The sequence below is a fragment of the Lactuca saligna genome, chromosome 9, assembly GCF_052625555.1.
Source record: "Lactuca saligna cultivar CGN05327 chromosome 9, ASM5262555v1, whole genome shotgun sequence".
Taxonomy (NCBI): domain Eukaryota; kingdom Viridiplantae; phylum Streptophyta; class Magnoliopsida; order Asterales; family Asteraceae; genus Lactuca; species Lactuca saligna.
Genome location: NC_136425.1, coordinates 60,911,640 through 60,929,597, shown reverse-complemented (window position 1 = coordinate 60,929,597; position 17,958 = coordinate 60,911,640). Strand labels below are relative to the sequence as shown.

Genomic DNA, 17,958 nt, shown 5'->3' with positions numbered 1-17,958 from the left:
GACTTCAAGAGTTAGGAAAAAGATGCGGGTATTTTTGTTTCATTTGATCTTCGCGTTCCCATGTGAACTCAGGTCCCCGTTTAGCATTCCAGCGGACCTTTACAATGGGAATACGACTTTGTTTTGTTCTCTTGATTTCCCGATCCATGATTTCGATTGGTTCCTCCACGAAGTGGAGATTTTCGTTAACTTCGATTTCGTCGAGAGGTATTACAAGTGTCTCATCCGCTAGGCACTTTTTCAAGTTTGATACGTGGAAGGTAGGGTGTACGTTACTAAGTTCTTGTGGTAATCGGAGTTTGTACGCCACATGACCAATCCTGGCAAGGATTTCAAACGGTCTGATATACCTCGGGTTTAGTTTCCCACGCTTACCGAAGCATATCATTCCTTTCCAAGGGTAAACTTTTAGTAGTACCCGATCTCCAACTTGGAATTCCAAGGGTTTGCGTCGCTTGTCTGCGTAACTCTTTTGTCGATCACGAGATGCCTTCAGTCTTTCTCGAATTTGAACAATCTTTTATGTGATCTCCCTTATGATTTCAGGCCTGGTAAGGGTGCTATAAGGGACTTTCCCCCTAGCTAGCTGAGTATCCCCCACTTCGGCCCAACACAAAGGTGATCTACACTTACGACCATAGAGAGCTTCGAATGGAGCGACTCCAATGCTAGTGTGATAGTTGTTATTATAGGAAAATTCGACAAGCGGTAAATGAGTATCCCACACCTTACCAAAGTCTATCACACAGACTCTCAACATGTCTTCTAACGTCAGTATAGTGCGCTCGCTCTGCCCGTCGGTTTGCGGATGGTAGGCCGTACTCATATCTAGCCTAGTTCCCAGGCAATTCTGTAAGGAATGCCAAAATCGCGAGGTGAATCTACTATCTCGGTCAGAGATAATGGATATTGGTACACCATGCAGTCGCACAATCTCCTTGATGTATGTCCTGGTTAACTTCTCCATCTTGTCGGTTTCCTTTATTTTTAGGAAGTGCGCAGACTTGGTCAATCTGTCTACTATTACCCATAGGGTGTCAAGCCCACCCGATGTCTTAGGCAGCTTGGTTATGAAATCCATGGTTATCCGTTCCCACTTCCACTCAGGTATATGCGGGTGTTGCAGTAGTCCTGATGGTTTCTGGTATTCTACCTTGACCTTGGTGCAAGTCAGGCACTTGCCCACATAGGTAGCAATCTCAACTTTCATGTTCGGCCACCAGTACAACTTCTTGAGGTCTAGATACATCTTATACGAACCTGGATGGATGGAATATTGTGTCTTGTGTGCTTCGTTCATGACAACGTCTCGGAACCCACCGAACTTCGGTGTCCAGATCCGGTTCATGAGGTAGTGAGCTCCTTCCTCCTTGACTTCTAGGTTTTTATCCACCCCTCTTAATGCCTCACCCGTCACGTTTTCTGGTTTCAAGGCTTCACATTGAGCTTCCTTGATTTGTGTGAACAGGTGTGAATGGATCGTCATTGTTAGTGACTTCACTCGGCGACCCGAGTATTCTTTTCTGCTTAGGGCATCGGCTACAACATTAGCCTTGCCCGGATGATAATGAATTTCACACTCATAATCGTTCAATAGCTCTACCCATCTTCTTTGTTGCATGTTGAGTTCTTTTTGATTGAGGATATGCTGAAGACTTTTGTGATCGGTGAAGATGGTGCACTTTGTGCCGTAGAGGTAATGTCTCCAGATCTTCAAGGCGAACACTACCGCTCCCAATTCGAGGTCGTGGGTGGTATACTTAACTTCGTGGGTCTTGAGTTTCCTTGACGCGTAAGCGATAACCTTCCCCCTTTGCATGAGCACACAACCGAGACCTTGATTCGAAGCATCGCAATACACCACGAAGTCATCAGTTCCTTCTGGAAGAGGCAAGATCGGTGCGCTGCATAGGGCTTGCTTTAGTGTCTGGAAGGCAGCTTCTTGTTTCTCTTCCCATTTGAACACCACACCTTTTTTAGTTCGGGTGGTGAGGGGCTTAGCAATCATGGAGAAGTTCTGTACGAATCTTCGGTAGTAGCTTGTGAGTCCCAAAAATTATCGGATTTCTATTGGCGTTGTAGGTGCTGACCAATTTTCAATCGCCTTGATCTTTGAGGGATCCACATATATTCCTTCCTTTCTTACCACGTGGCCAAGCAATCCGCTTCTTGGAGCCAAAATTCGCACTTTGAAAACTTGGCTTAAAGCTTCTCGGCTCTTAGGGTCTCCAGAACTAGTCGTAGATGTTGCTTGTGCTCTTCTTTGCTCCTCGAATAGACCAAGATATCATCGATGAACACAATCACGAATTTATCTAGGAAGGGTCGGCACACTCGGTTCATCAAATCCATGAACACCGCAGGTGCATTGGTTAATCCGAATGGAATCACTACAAACTCGTAGTACCCATAGCGAGTTCTGAATGTTGTATTAGGGACATCTTCTTCTTGAACTCGCAACTGATGATAACCCGACCTCAAGTCGATTTTTGAAAAATAACTTGCTCCCTGAAGTTGATCGAAGAGGTCGTCGATTTGGGGTAGGGGATATCGGTTCTTGATGGTAAGTTTGTTTAATTCCCGGTAGTCGATGCACATGCGAAATGATCCATCCTTCTTTTTCACAAAAAGAACTGGTGCACCCCAGGGTGAAAAGCTTTGTCTAATGAACCCTTTGCTCAACAGTTCATTCAACTGGCTGGACAGTTCTTGCATCTCTGCCGGAGCTAGGCGGTATGGAGCTTTGGCAATGGGGGTGGCTCCAGGAAGTAAGTTGATTCGAAACTCGACTTGTCATGCGAGTAGCACACCTGGCAGGTCTTCTGGGAATACGTCAGGGAAGTTGCATACTTCTGGAATTTCTTTAATGTCCTTCACCTCTTGTTTCTTGTCTACGATGTGGGCTAAGAATGCGTGGTATTCCTTTCGGAGGTACTTTTGGGCTTTAACGCAAGAGATGATTTGCAAATTTGCACTGGGTTTATCGCCATAGATGAGAAGGGTTTCGCCGTTTGGCAGATTAAGGCGAACGGCCCTTTCGTAACATAGGATGTCGACACGATGAGAGCTTAACCAATCCATAACAATGATGATGTTGAGACTTTTTATGGTGACTGGCATTAGATCGATTTTGAACGAATGGTTGTCTAGAGTGAGAGTACACCCTATGTAAATATCATTAGCGCGCTCAACATTTATGTTTGCCATTTCTACGATGTATGAATCTTTTAATGACTGGGAATTTTGCTTAAGTATATGTTTGAATTGGTGACTTACGAAACTTCTTTCTACCCCACTATCGAAAAGTACGCATGCATAAGAGTTATTGAGGAGGAACGTACCAGTAATCACCGAGGGGTCCTTGACCGCTTCTCCATGACCTAAAGTTAGGACCCTTCCTGTACCCCTAGCATTAGGGGCTTGTGCCTTGCGGAGGTTCCTCTTGAAGTGCCCCGCTTCACCACATCCATAGCAGGTTTGACTTGCCCCTGCATTGGCAACTTGGTTGATCGGTCGTGCTAGCGCTTTACAGAAACGAGCAGTGTGCCCTTTTCTATCACAGTTTTTGCAGTGCATTTCCCAACAAGCACCATTGTGGTGGAAGTTGCACTTGTTGGACTTAAGGAGACTCCCTGCATATTGCTATGGTGGTGTCGGAGTGGTAGCATTAGTGGCGGCATGGATAGCAACAGTCTGTTGCTTCTTGGTTGGGTCCTGCATCGGTTGTTTCTTTTTAATGTTCTAGAACTTCCTCTTGTTGTTCCCTCCTTTTGTTTGGTCGATGGTGGCTATCACGGTACCACGGCTAGCTCTGTGATCAATAAGTTGTTGTGCCAATTCCTTGGCACTCTCAAAGGTAGTAGGTTTCGAGGCCAGTACACTATCTTGAATCTGGGATGACAGCCCCCGGAGGTATCGCTCCACCTTCTTCTCCTCTGGAGTGACCATTGTTGGACAGAGGAGTGCTAGGTCATTGAAGCGAGCAGTATAAGTTTCAAGATCTGTGCCCGACATCCTGAGGTTCCAAAGTTCTTCTTCAAGTTTTTGTATTTCGCCCCTCGGGCAATACTCCTTTAGCATCAAAGTTTCTAATCCTCCCAGCTTATAGAGTTAGTCACTACAGGAGTAAGTGACTTAACTCGGCCATTCCACCAAGTAAGAGCTTTTCCGGTGAAAGTGAATGCCGCATACTTGACCTTGCTCGTTTCGAGACAAGCACAGATTTCGAAGACTGCCTCGGCCCTTTCGAACCATTGCACCAGTGTGATGACACCCCCGCTTCCATTGAAAGGGTCGGGTTTGCCATTCTTGAAGTCTTTGTAAGAGCACTCCTTCGTACGCCCCGTGCTGTCCCCATGAATTGAATTGGTAGCCCCGGATCCAGAACCGCCAGAACCATGTGTACCCATTTGCGACATTGCTACTGCCACGGCTGCCGTCACTACAGCCTGAAACATCACAGGATCAAACTGCAGAGGTGGTGGCGGAGGGGGCGGCGCTGTGTTGCCGGAAGGTCTTGGTCTTTTCCTTGGTGGCATGGTTCTGTCATAATTAAAAAAATGACCAATCAGTAAGACTTCAATAATAATAACGAGTCGAGTGTTACTTGTTTTATCTCATTTGTAATTTTATCACGACTTTATTATTTGTAAACTATTTGTGTTATCAGGTTATGAAGTCCAGTGCCAAACATTCAATAAAATAAAATAAAATTCATGCCAAATTCATTGATAAACTTTTAGTACATAACGTTTTGGGGAAAATTTGACATCATAAGGGTCTACATTACATCAATGCAAAAGATAGTTTTGACAGCGCAAAAAGCCCTTTGAATAGTGTAATCACTTAGTTGCAGGGTCAACCTACATACAAAAGAGTAGCACCAACACGTACTCATACACTTTTACTACAAAGATGTGAGAATAGTAATGAGTTCTAATCACGACGATCCTTCCCTGATGGAGCCTGGGATGATGTCGATGTGCCCTGTAGTTCTACTAATATTCGTTCGGCTGTGACCATTCTCTCTTCGAGTGCCATGTATCTTTCCCGATACTCCCTTGCTTCTGCTCGAGTAGCAAGAAGGTCCTGAATGAGTTGGTCTCTGTAGTGGGAGTCTCGTTCCAGATCTCTGGTGCGAGCAGTGGTAGACTCTACGATGGCACTCAGCTCCTTGACCTGATCGGTCGTCATCCTACCACGACCATCCATACTCGCTATCCGCTGAGTCATGACGGGGAGGGCTCTATCAGTCGGTCCACCATGGATGAGGTCGTAATAACCTCGTTGGTCGCCATATGGTGACCGCTGGCGTTGTTGTCGACTCCACCTTTCGATCGTCGTTACCCAACAGGGCTCAGGTCCGTTGTATCCAAAGCGGTATGCGGGTACCCTTGCGATGTAAGGAGGTTTGAATACTTCCGGTTCTTCTTCAATTTCGTTCTCTACCATGACTATATCATCATCTTCCTCGTCTTCTTCTTCATCTTCCTCCTCTTCTTCTTGTTCTTCATCTTCCTCCTCTTCTTCTTGTTCTTCCTCGGATTCCTCCTCGGGATCCTCTTCGGGGTCCTTTTCGATTTGTTGCTCGGGCTCTTCCTCGATCCATCTAGCATTTCCCTGACTGGGAAAGTACGGGTCCCCGGGTAGGTGAAATCCTGCCATGTCATCTGCACGAGAAATAGGGGGGGGGGAGGAAGAAGCACATGAAAGATAATAATAATAATAGCATTGCGCTATAGCAATATGCAAATACTCCTATAGTATTTAAATGTTTATATTTGGTTCTTAGAGCATTCTTTGTAGGGTGAAGTTAGGTTATTAGATTTGTCGCCCATTACGACTATCCCCCAGTATGCGTAAGTCACTTCTCGGACGGATATAGTTGATAAGGCTATATCCTTCCCAGAATTGATTACACAAGCTAAGGCATACTCGTAGTGTTCAACTCCTCCTCTTTCACTTTACGTTCTCCTTAGTTATGACACTACGCGAGTTGTAATGCATGTAGGTATACTTTTAAACAAGAAACTATTCATTTTTCTAAAAGTATAACCCGTTAAAATGTTTTAAAAATCAGAGACTTTTAGTCCCAAATGTGTTTATAGTTCGTATATCTTATGTGGTTTGACATACTTAATTCCCTATAAACCGTGCTCTGATACCAATCTGTCACCCCCCCAAACCAAGGATGGCGGAATTCATGTATAGTATCATAACCACAATTGCAATAGTAATTTAAGCAAACACAACCAACATATATATAATTTAAAGAGTTACATCATTGTATGAGTTACATGTTTCCAAATCAATTACAATATGTTAACAAAAACATGAAATGTTGACGCCTTAACGTCCCATCCTCAAATGCACTTTGGTACCTATTTAGTGATTTCCTGAGAATACAAGTTGTTTGAAAAAGTGTCAACAAAAAGGTTGGTGAGTTCATAAGCTTTTGTTTTAAAACTTGATAAAAGTCTTTCTCTTGTAAATGTCACGTTTCTTTCAGAAAAATTCGATATTTTCCTTAAAATTTGTGTAATGTAGTCTTATAACCGAAGACCAAAATGTATAAGTAACCTGTCTTACTAATAGAAAATGATATGTGTTTAAATTGATATAAACACGTTTGAATTAAATGAAATTCCCGTAAATTCTTATGTTTGTTAATACTTTCTGTGAGTTCATTATAACCATGCTATGACCTAGTTGGCCTGAAACGACGTTCTCCAGGCATCGGAAATGTTTATGACATTTTTCACCCCAGACCTGCCGATCTAACTGCTGTATGCAGTTAAGGTGTGGGTTTGTCAAACACAATATAGATTTGTATACAATTATCGTGCTCTCCCTCCAGGAAACTCTGGTTACAATACAGGACTTAATGGTAAGTGTGAAGCGAATGTCTCACAAAGTCTTTAACAAATTTACACGTAATGTAATGAAAATCCCTTATTGTATAAATGTACAATCTTTGTATGAGTGTGTTATGTAGTGTATCATAAACCATATCTATTATAGTTTATCAAAACAAGGGTAGTAATGGTAACCTGCGTAATCTATATTCAACGTAGTTCGTTCAATTGTTTGAGTAAAATGGATGTACTTTGATTATAGCAATCGTGTTATCCTTTATCTTTCATATGTATATCTATATCAAAATCCATTTATTAACTGATGCATGTTCATATACCAAGATAAAATATCATTCTTTTGTAATAACATACATTCACATAAGGATATACACCTTGCTCAACATGATACAAGGTGATAATAATATGTTAGCGTTTTTCTGTTGGGAACAACGTTTATCACTATTATTAGAAAATTTATAAAAACTTCATAAAAGATCCAAATGAGAATCCGTAAATTCTTGGAGTTTGCTTAAAGAGTGTAGTTTGTGCATAAATTTTACATGATTTTTAGTGACCTCCATATTAGGTGAAAACATCCATAAACACAGACTGGTCCGGTTTGGTCCTTGAAATGATAGGTAGTTTTGCAAAAATCACCATAAATTGTAGAAAAATCATATGGAGATGTGAAAGTATCCATTTTAAAGCTAAGAATTTAACTACTTGGACCTTGTACAGTTTTGAAAACAAAAATGTTTTATTTGACCAAAACAGTCCGTGAATGGAGTCCAACTTTTCTGATGTAGGTTGTTAAAAATATTTAGTTGTGTTCTTGATAATTTAACTTGTATTCTCCCCATTAAAACATAGGAAAATATGAAAATGTAGGGGTATGAACTCACCTTATGTGATTTCAGTAGATGATTGTTGAAAAATGGAAGTGATCAACTCAAGAACACTTGAAGATGCCTTGAAGATTTTCGAGAATCTAACATCAAAGTGATGGAGTTTGTATAAGCAATCGATGATTTGAGTAGAATGAAGTGTAATAATCACAAGGAGAATGAATTATACTTACCAAGAGAAGAATATATCTTGAAGATCAGCCTTGGAGTCTTGAAATAGAGAGAAAAAGTTTGAGAGAAAAGTTGTGTTGGATTTTTGGTGAAATGAGAGAAAGTGAAATAAAATGAGGAGTGAGGATGAATGTCCAGCTCTAAAAACGTGGGAATGACTTGTGAAAGAGTTAAAAAGGACAAGGAAGTGACAAGGTATGGTGGGGAGGAGTGTGGGTTAGTCATGGAGTGGGTATGGTGGTTGCTTGTGTCATAATACAAAGAAAAGTCAACACTCAACCTTTGTACTTCACCCACTCTTCTTGGATAAGGTTTTATCCCCAAAAACATGATTAATCATTAATTAAGGAGTCTTATATGTTAAAATAAAGTTTTGGGTGAAAATCCCGCATTAAAACGATGAAAAACGAAGTTAAAATGAAGTCGTAGTCGAAAACCGGAAAAAATTGAACTTCCAGCGAGACCTCTCGGTCCTGGCCAGAGGTTCGGTCCTCATGGGGCTGGGCGAGAGGCGAAATGAAGCGAAACAGCAAGAAGCGAAGGGTGGTTCGGTCCGAAAGCATCAGGAGCGAAATAGACCGAAATGGAGCGAAATGAACCGAGAGGCGAGCAGGAGCGAAATGACCCAAATGCGGAACAGGAGCGAAATGGACCGAACGCGGAACAGGAGCAAAGTGCGAAGTTCGGGCCCGAAAGGGAGGTTTCGGGTCTGCGAGGTTCGGTCCTGATAGGGGGGTTTCGGTTCCGAGAGGGCTTTCGGTTCAGCAACTGTGTTCGGTCCTCTTGGTTTCGGTCCCTAAGAGGACTCTTGGCCCTAAGAGGCTTCGGCCCCATATAAAGGATTTCGGGTCTTTTAGGGTATTTTACCCATTTTAACTCCGTTTTAAGCGATTTTTGACCCAGTTAAGGGTCGGAATGACCCGAATGACTTCAAAAAGTTACGGGAACCATTGAGAGAGATTTGGGAGAGATTTCAAATAGAAACAGATGGAGTGAAAACGATTGAGAGAGGTTTCGTTTGTGACCTTTTTGAGTGTCCGGCTTCGCAAGGTCCGTAAGCCCCATTAAGCCATGTTTTAATGTCTTACACACTCCCGATGAGTGTGTATTAGTGTTTTATCGCTTTAGTTCATTGTTTACCGCATTTAAGGCTTAGGAAAAATTCAATCACATGGATTTTTCAAATGATGCTTTCTCATTAAAATAGCGGATTATTTAGTAAATACACAATGTAAACCCTAATACGCAAGAGCTAACTGAATCGTCCAGTTTGACTTATTGACTTTGTTTGACTTTGACTTGACCCGAATTTAACTATTGTCACAATATATATATATATATATATATATATATATATATATATATATATATATATATATATATATATATATATCAACCATTAGCAAATTCCTGATTTGATTCCTAACTATCATCAAGTAACAAAATCGAAGGTGATTTCTTTTGGACTTTTGGCTGAAAGAGAACCATCTTAGCGAGGTTTAATGGAAGTGGGGATGACATTAGAACCGTCGGAACCAGAACCGAACATGAACCGAAATTGGTAATAAGGTCCGGTTACCGGTTCTTCATTTCTATGAAAACTGGTCCTGGTTCTAAAAACCGGAATCGGTTTGATATTTTTCTCATTTTTTAAAATGCGCATAACTCACTTATATCAAGTCGGAATTATTTGATTTTTTTCCAATATGTAATTTGGAGTTTGTAATTGATTTTTTACTATACAAACATATGTTTTGGTTAGATATTGATCAGACACATGCCTTGAAAGAAAGAATATCGATACTGTATTTTTTCTTTTTCAACATTTTTTTTAATATGTCCGATTTTATAAATGTGCATAACTCATTCATAAGACGCTAGAATTACTTATTTTTTTTCAATCATATAATTTGGTGTTTATAATTTATTTTAGACTATAAAATGAGCATAACTCACTCATATTTTCTATTTCAACATTTTTTTGGAATCTGTCCCGCTTTTGAAATGAGCATAACTCACTCATATGAACTCAGAATTACTTGATTTTTTTTCATTATGTAATTTAGTTTTTATACTTCAATTTAGAATGTAAAAAGGTATAATTTGGTCAAATATTGAATTATTTACAAGCTTAGGAAGACAATATATCATCTATAATATTTAAACCGATTCTAGTTTGAAATATAACCGAAAAACCGGGACTGGAACTGGAACCGGCAGTCCGGTTCCCAGATCTTATAATATTGGAAAACTGGTTCCGATTTTAAAGCTCATCCCTAAATGGAAGCTTATCTTAGAATTTAGGGATAGATTCCCCTCATGGAAGGGAAATCTATTTATAGGGTTAAATCAAGGGAAAGTTAGGTTAGACCTTAGGCCAAGATGAAGGTGGTTTCTTTTGGGCTTTTGGGTGAAAAAGAACCATCTCGGGGAGGTATAATAGAGGCTTACCTTAAAATTTAAGGATAGATCCCCATCATGGAGGGGGAATCTATTTATAGGGCTAGATCAAGGGAAAGTTAGGTTAGACCTTAGGACTCCCAAATTAGTGTTTTTTTTATCACATAGGAAATCCGTTAGCATTTTGGATAGTTTTTTTTCCATGGATAAGTTTTAGAAAGACAATTTTCTTCTAGTTTTCAAAATCATACATATATTAAACATTATGGGTGTCTAATAATGGCCAAACTATCTAATTAAATGGCCGACCGTTTGAGGGTTTATTCAAAATAATGTGACACAATGTCATATGTTTTACGCTTGACATAAACATACATTAATAAATAACATATTATACTTAGGGGTCGTTTGATAGTTACTGACTGGGTTAGAGTTGATTAGGTTAGAATCTGACTGGGTAGAAGTTTTGACTGAGTTAATTTCTGACTGAAACTTGTTGTTTGATTTTTCTTCTGACTTTGCAAAAAGACTATATTACCCTCAAAAACATTTTTATAATAATTAATTATGTTAATGACTCAAGTAAAATACAAAAAAAATGTTATTCTCTCAAAAACCCTTCCATACTATCATCTTTAAAACCTTTTCATTTCTTGACACACACATGAAAACATAAAATTTGATTCAACATTAATAACCAAACACACATAATATTTTTGTACCCAAAAATACATCTGCTCATCAAAATGCCTTAAATAACAAAACAAATCAATAACACACCAATTGACTTCTAGGCATTTCATATTGAAATTGTAATTGTTTACAAAAACCAACTACAACTTCATTAATGGGCACTTTTATCAAACTAACGCCTATTAACTTTTAAACATTTGGATCATCAAAAACCTTAAATTCTTGCATCTGCTTCATGTTATTCCCAGGTTGCACCCAAACTTTAGTTTCATATACTTTTATGTTGCTACCACCATCTATTGCTTCAAAACATTAAGCTCTAGCTCTAGTTCCTCCTTTTACAATTTTTGTCTTCCTGCATCTCCTTTCATCATCTTAATCTTATAAATTCAACAATATTTGTTAATATAAATAAAAGATTTTATCAAAATGTTCTTTTTATCAAGAATAGTTTCCATTGATTTTATCTCCTTTCATTGATTTTGATCTCTTTCACTAACTCATTATGATGTGTATGAATATGGATCTAAAGTCATGAGATACTCAATTTTGACCAAGAGAACATCTTTGAATTTTCTTTACACCACGTCTTCTTTAACCTATCAAGTATTGGAAAAATGTAAAACCATCTTCATAAATTGTTCACAGCCACATTACTCCATCATGAATCTCAACACCATTTGCAATTGATCGGGTTCACAAGACTTAAATTCAATTGAATAAACCAATCGATAAACTAGGTAGCGCAAAAACACATTCACGACACAAGATGATTAGCACAAGAAAGAATTGTAAATTGATAGAACGAGTAAACTAGAGTTGCATAATCCAGAAGAAATGTGTGAATCATAAAATTTGATCGTTGAATCAAAATTAAGAATGACATGTTAGATCGTAAAAAAAAGTGGCACTAGAGCTGAGAGATTTACCGGAGGTGTTGCTCTTTGTCGAAGAGGAGGGGCTTCACCGAAGTTGATGTCTTTGGATAACGATTGACGGCATGAAGCGACTGGAGGGAGGAGGCATTGGACGGAGGTCATAGGTGGCAACAATCGGCGCTAAGAGAAATGTCGAAGGTGGGATAAGTTGTCGCATGAGAATGAGAGAAAGGGAAATAGAGGTATTTGTCTTGATCAACCGTATTTTCATCAATGACCGACCAAATCAGTGGTGTTTGATTGACCCAATGACCGAGTTAGTTGATTTTTTAGCTTAGCAAACAGGCTGACCGGATCGAATCATCCAAAATTATTGACCGGACCCAGTTTGCCCAAAATCAAACAACCCCTTAATCTTTCATGATATGTTGTCGTGAAATGTCGATATATCCATACAAGCTGAGAGACATTTAATATAGTTTTACTCGTATATAAATAGAAAAAAATAAATAAATGGAGTTTAAATGACATTTGACTAATTATTTGTTGTTTTTAATTAAATATATAAACAATTATAATTTTATAATGGTTAATAATTAAATAACGAGTGTTAATACCTTTTTAGTAATTAATACATCAATTTAAATATAAAATGTTTATTTATAAATAAAAATTATAAAAATATATATTAAGTAAATGTTTATTCGTTTTTACCAAAATAATAAAAATTTAACGAAAGCTAAACCGAATAAAATATCCTTATTTAGTTAACCAAATAATCGAATAACCCAATCCAAATAAACTGAACATCATTTGGTTTGGTTTGGTTCAGTTATTCGGTTTTGGTTTTTTTATTACACCCCTATACTTTATATTTTATAATCATAATATCAAAATTCTAAAACATCTTGTTATTTGCTTAGTAATAAAGAAAATGACTAGTTTATTAAAGTCCTATAATATATATACTAATTCATAGAGATTATATATATATATATATATATATATATATATATATATATATATATATATATATATATATATATATATATATATATATATATATATATATATATATATATATGGAGAATGATAAGAAACTTATGACTATCCAAAAACGTAGTAAAATAAATTAAAAAACCTAAACTAGTAACTTGAATATTATTTGAGTTTAATCTTATAAAAGAAAAAAATTGTATTATGTTAATATCATTCAAGTTATCTTTTTGACAAAGTAATTTTATACTATGTTATTATGTTTCTTAAAATAAGAACACAAAATATAAAAATGAAAAAGTAAAAGCAATTTCAATTTTTAATAAAAGTGTGAGGGGAAGAACTACAAATTCATAGTTTTGATGGACGGCGACATTTGTATTCATGAATTTAGAATCTCTTTCACGCAAATAGAATTACCCTTCTTCTTTCTCATGTATATGTGCTGATCAACAAATGTTAAACCATACAAAAATTAATTTATTAGACTAAAAATAGTCAAATTTGTTCCTGACACATCGACTCAATCAATTCTTCGTGCATTTAGAATACAATCGGTGCATTTAGAATACCCTTACCCAAAATGAGTCGTAATTTATTTCTAAAGGTAGAATCGATATGAAGTTGATGGAATTAAACATTATCGTTTCTTGTGAATCTTGCCTCTATCTTTCCATCATAAAGCACCATGGTGTGTAGTCAATATAGAGCAAGAGTGGGTCTTGGCTCATCCACAAAAAATTAAGATTCATATTATCATATATATTGTATATATTGTATATACAATATATATTTTTGTTAGATAAAAGGAAATAGAGTTAAAAGAATTTTATCACTCGTTCATATTTTGTATATTATTTAGCGATTCTTAAAATAAAATCTTGACTATGCCACTGTGCATCAAAATTTGAATCTATAGTCGTTCCAAATAAGTATACATCAATCATGAATCTTTATTGAGGATACCAATTTCATAATAACTGGAAGCCTTGAATATATATTCTTTGAGTTCCTTTTCCATTAATAAAAATATATAAGGGATTCCTAACAAACTAAAAATAGGAAAAATTGATACTGCAATTATAAACCTAACCAGATTAGTAGGCAAATTAAAAGCATATTGAGTAATGAGCATGGCATTTTGCCAAACACTTAGAGTGTGATGTATCTATTCTCTTTAAATTGATAAATAAATGATATAAAAACCACCATAAAATTTACATACACGCAAAAATAGATCTTGTACTATTTCTGAGGAATAATCCAAATGACAACTCCGAGAGAGAAAGTAGATATTTTGATGAAAAAACTGAAAAATGGAAAATCTTGTTACCTTTTTGAGAAGAAACGAATGCAGAGCTCGGTTCGACAGTGGTAAACGACATGGGGGAAGAGTATTGGCAATGAGCATGCATCAATGCTAATGGTCCGCTTGTGGGATCAACGGTTTGAGAGATAGAGGAAGAGAAAGAGCAATTGGTGGTGCTATGTGTCCGATGGTGGTAGAAGAAATAAATGGAGAACAATGGTTGAAGGAAGAAATAGATAACAACATGGTTTCTTTTAAACCCAAGAACTATGAAGGGACTTTACATATCGGAGATGCAACTGTTAGAGTAATCGGTTAGTTAATAGGAAAAGTTTTATTATAGTAGGATAACTTTGATTCTAGAATGTTGTTTTCCTTAGTCTTAGCATTAGAGGAGGATTCTATTTTTTTTTAATATAAATATGGTTAATGTTTAGGATGTTTAAGTTAACTTTTTCCAACAATAAAGTTCACCAAGTAATTCCTTGTTTTTGTTCTTTTCTTCTTCTTTGTTCAGTTCATACATTGGGCACCAAGGTAATATTAGGTGGTATACCTACACTTAGTATCATAGCTTAGGGCTCGTGAAGGCATAGAGCAGTCGGTTTAAGAGTCGGTTATAAGAAAGGTGTAGCCCTTTGCTGCGAGGCAGACACAGGGGAACCGGGTTTGGTTTAAGGGGGTGTGAATTGTTTTTGAGCACGAGTTGAAGCATCTCAACAGCAGCCCCTATTTCTCTTGACCGAGCTTGTTCTAAGGTAGAGAGAGACTAATCGGAGGCGTAGAATAAACGGACGGGAAGATGTCAAAGCGGGTGACTTTGATTCGGTTCGTTTTGAGGGTGACGGAAGACTGTAAAGGTGGTCGTGACCTTTTCTTATTGTTCAGTGGAAAAGTGCTCTCATAACAAGCTTGATTAAAGAGGTCGGGTGGTGAAAAAGAGATAATAGGATGCTAACCGGTTGAAATCAGAAGGCATAAAAGTCAAAGGGATTGCATAGTTCTTGATCGGTTTGTTCGTGATAAGGTGATACCGACGTAGGTGTGTGAAAAGTGGGCGATAAAGATCCATCAAAGCAGATAGCTTTGGATTCAGTTCGTTTGGTAGGTTGAAAGAAGACGGTGGAGAGGGTGGCATTGTTTTCTTAGTCGGTAGAGATGCCTCTTTGAAGAACGGTAATCGAAATATATAAAGGAAGAGATTGAAGAAAAAACACAGTGTGGACATTATGGCGGTTGAAGTTCAAATCAGATGGCTTTGAATCTGGCTGGGGAGAGGTCGTGAATCCAGGAAAAGTCTAGATGGTAATGAACGTGACCAACAAGATGCCATTGTACATGTTACGTGTGTTGTGAACAATCAAAAGGGTATAGAGGGCTTTGGACGTGACCGGGATGGAGGTCGGGTGTCTGGAAAAAGTCGGGATGGTTCGGGAAGACGGTGAACAAAGTTTGTCAGTGTAGTGGTGTTTGTCGGTGGTTAATGGCGGAGAATCACAGTTGTAAGTGATAGGGTGGACAAACCGATAAAGAGATTGATTGTTGGATTAATCGGTTAGTTAATAAGAAAATTTTTATTATATTAGGATAACTTTGATTCTAGAAGTTGTTTTTCGTAGTCTTAGTATTAGATAAAGATTCTATTTTATTAGTATAGGGTTGTAAACGAACCAAACGAACACAAACAAGATCTTGTTTGTGTTCGTTCGTTTAAGTTAGCCGAACAACAAACGAACACGAACGGATAAACGAACGAGATTTTCTTGTTCATGTTCGTTCGTTTAACAAATTACTTTGTTCATGTTCGTTCATTTATGTTTGTGAACATGCTAAACGAACATAAACGAACAAACATAAACGAACAAAGATAATAAAATATAACTGAACATATATGAACATAAAAGAACATATATTATAGCAATATAATAAAAAATAATTGAATATAGATGAATATAAATAAACTTAAACGAACGAACATAAACGAACGTAAATGAAAATCATAAACAAACGTTCACGAACATAAATGAACGAACGAGACCATTGTTCATGTTCGTTCATTTAACTAAATGAACGATAATTTTTGTTCATGTTCGTTCATTTATTAAATAAACGAACATAAACGAACTTCTCGCCGAACAGTTCACGAACGGTTCGCCGAACGTTCAGTTCGTTTACAGCCTTAAGTATACATATGGTTAATATTAGTATTCGATGAGTGGTTAATATTAGTATTCGATGAGGATTCTATTTTATTAATATAAATATGGTTAATATTTAGAATGTTCAAGTTAACTTTTTCAAACAATAAAATTCACAAAGTAATTATTTTTATTTTTGTTCGGTTCTTACATTAGATACCAATGTAATATCAGGTGATATACCTTAAAAAAACAATAAAATAAAATTAAAAATAATAATAATAATAATAATAATAATAATAAAGTAAAGAACCTAACACCCACCATTCATTTTTTCTGGATAAGATATATTTTCATGAAATAAAATAACATAAAATCCTATCCTATTCGTATAAAATAAAGAAAAACTTGAATGAAAAAGAACCAGCCATGAAAACTCTCTTTAGAGTGGATGTGATACATCCGTACATTACAACTTCACCATCTCTTCAATGGCAACCTAAAACCTCAATATCCATCAAAATCCCATCACAAATCCACACAAAAACATGGAGGATTTATGCAAAAGCAAAAGGATTCAATGGGGAAACCATACAAAAACAGAAACTTATGATGAAAGAAGAAAATAAGAAGAAGAAAGAAGAAGCAGATGATAAAATAGAAGATGTGGTAATGGAAAGAATTATAACTAGGATTTTATTCAATGTTGGGGTGCCTTTGGTGACCGGGTTAGGTTTGCTTCAAGTGTTTAGTGTGATAAAAGAACAGAATTTATGGCAAATACCACGTTGGTTACCATTTTTGACGACATTTATTACATTTGGAGCTTCGACACTTGGGATTGCGTACGGGACTTTGTCAACTAGTTGGGATTCTAAAAAGAAGGGTTCGATTCTTGGGTTTGAAGAAGCTAAGGAGAATTGGGATCGGATGTGGGACGAAGATGATGGTGACAATTAACGCTTGAGGTATAGCAAGTTTTGTGTTATACGATGTAACTAAGTTGTAATTGCGTTTTCTTGAATTATAGCATACATCTTATCCTTTAGATTATCTGTGATTGTTCTTTTAAGAATCCAAATATTTCAAGGGTTTAATATAAATCACATGGTTCCAATTGGTTCACAAGGATTGATAGACTATATTAATTGTTATCCAACCACATCTTTTAGTACAAGATGAATATGATTTTTTATCCATGCAAATAAGAATAACTAACATTTTCAAAAAAAATTATAACATATGGACAACACAATCTAATTCAATGTAGTACTAATACTAATAGCTGTTATAGTATCTATAATTAATTGTATTTTACTAAAAATAGTAGATTGTTTTTAATATAAAACCGCAATAATAACCAATTACAAGTTGAATTAAAAAAAGTTCGCTCGTTTAATGAAATTGAAAATATTATAACATCAAACAATGAAATTCCATTGAAATGGAAATGGGAGATAAATGTCGACACTAATGTCTCAAAGACCGATTGTGTCACATAGATGATCTCCGGAACAAGCATCAACAAGAACCTGATCTATCAAGAGCTAACTTGAGGACCATTATGACATATAAATGTCGATCAAACAGGAAATGCAGTTATTTTTATCCTAA

The 17,958-nt window shown here is 36.9% G+C and overlaps 1 protein-coding gene across 1 annotated transcript; it reads left to right on the top strand.

Annotated features, from left to right (window-relative positions):
* The first annotated feature begins 16,737 nt into the window (after window positions 1–16,737).
* On the top strand, window positions 16,738–17,397 carry LOC145014091 (transmembrane protein, putative (DUF3464)). The gene has a single exon (XM_078972463.1). The coding sequence runs from the start codon at window positions 16,774–16,776 to the stop codon at window positions 17,302–17,304; it is 531 nt and encodes a 176-aa protein (XP_078828589.1). The 5' UTR covers window positions 16,738–16,773; the 3' UTR covers window positions 17,305–17,397.
* Window positions 17,398–17,958: the final 561 nt, after the last annotated feature.

What these genes read in the sequence shown, in the direction of transcription:
- LOC145014091 (XM_078972463.1), top strand. Translation starts at nt 16,774, where the DNA reads ATGAAAACTCTCTTTAGAGTGGATGTGATACATCCGTACATTACAACT.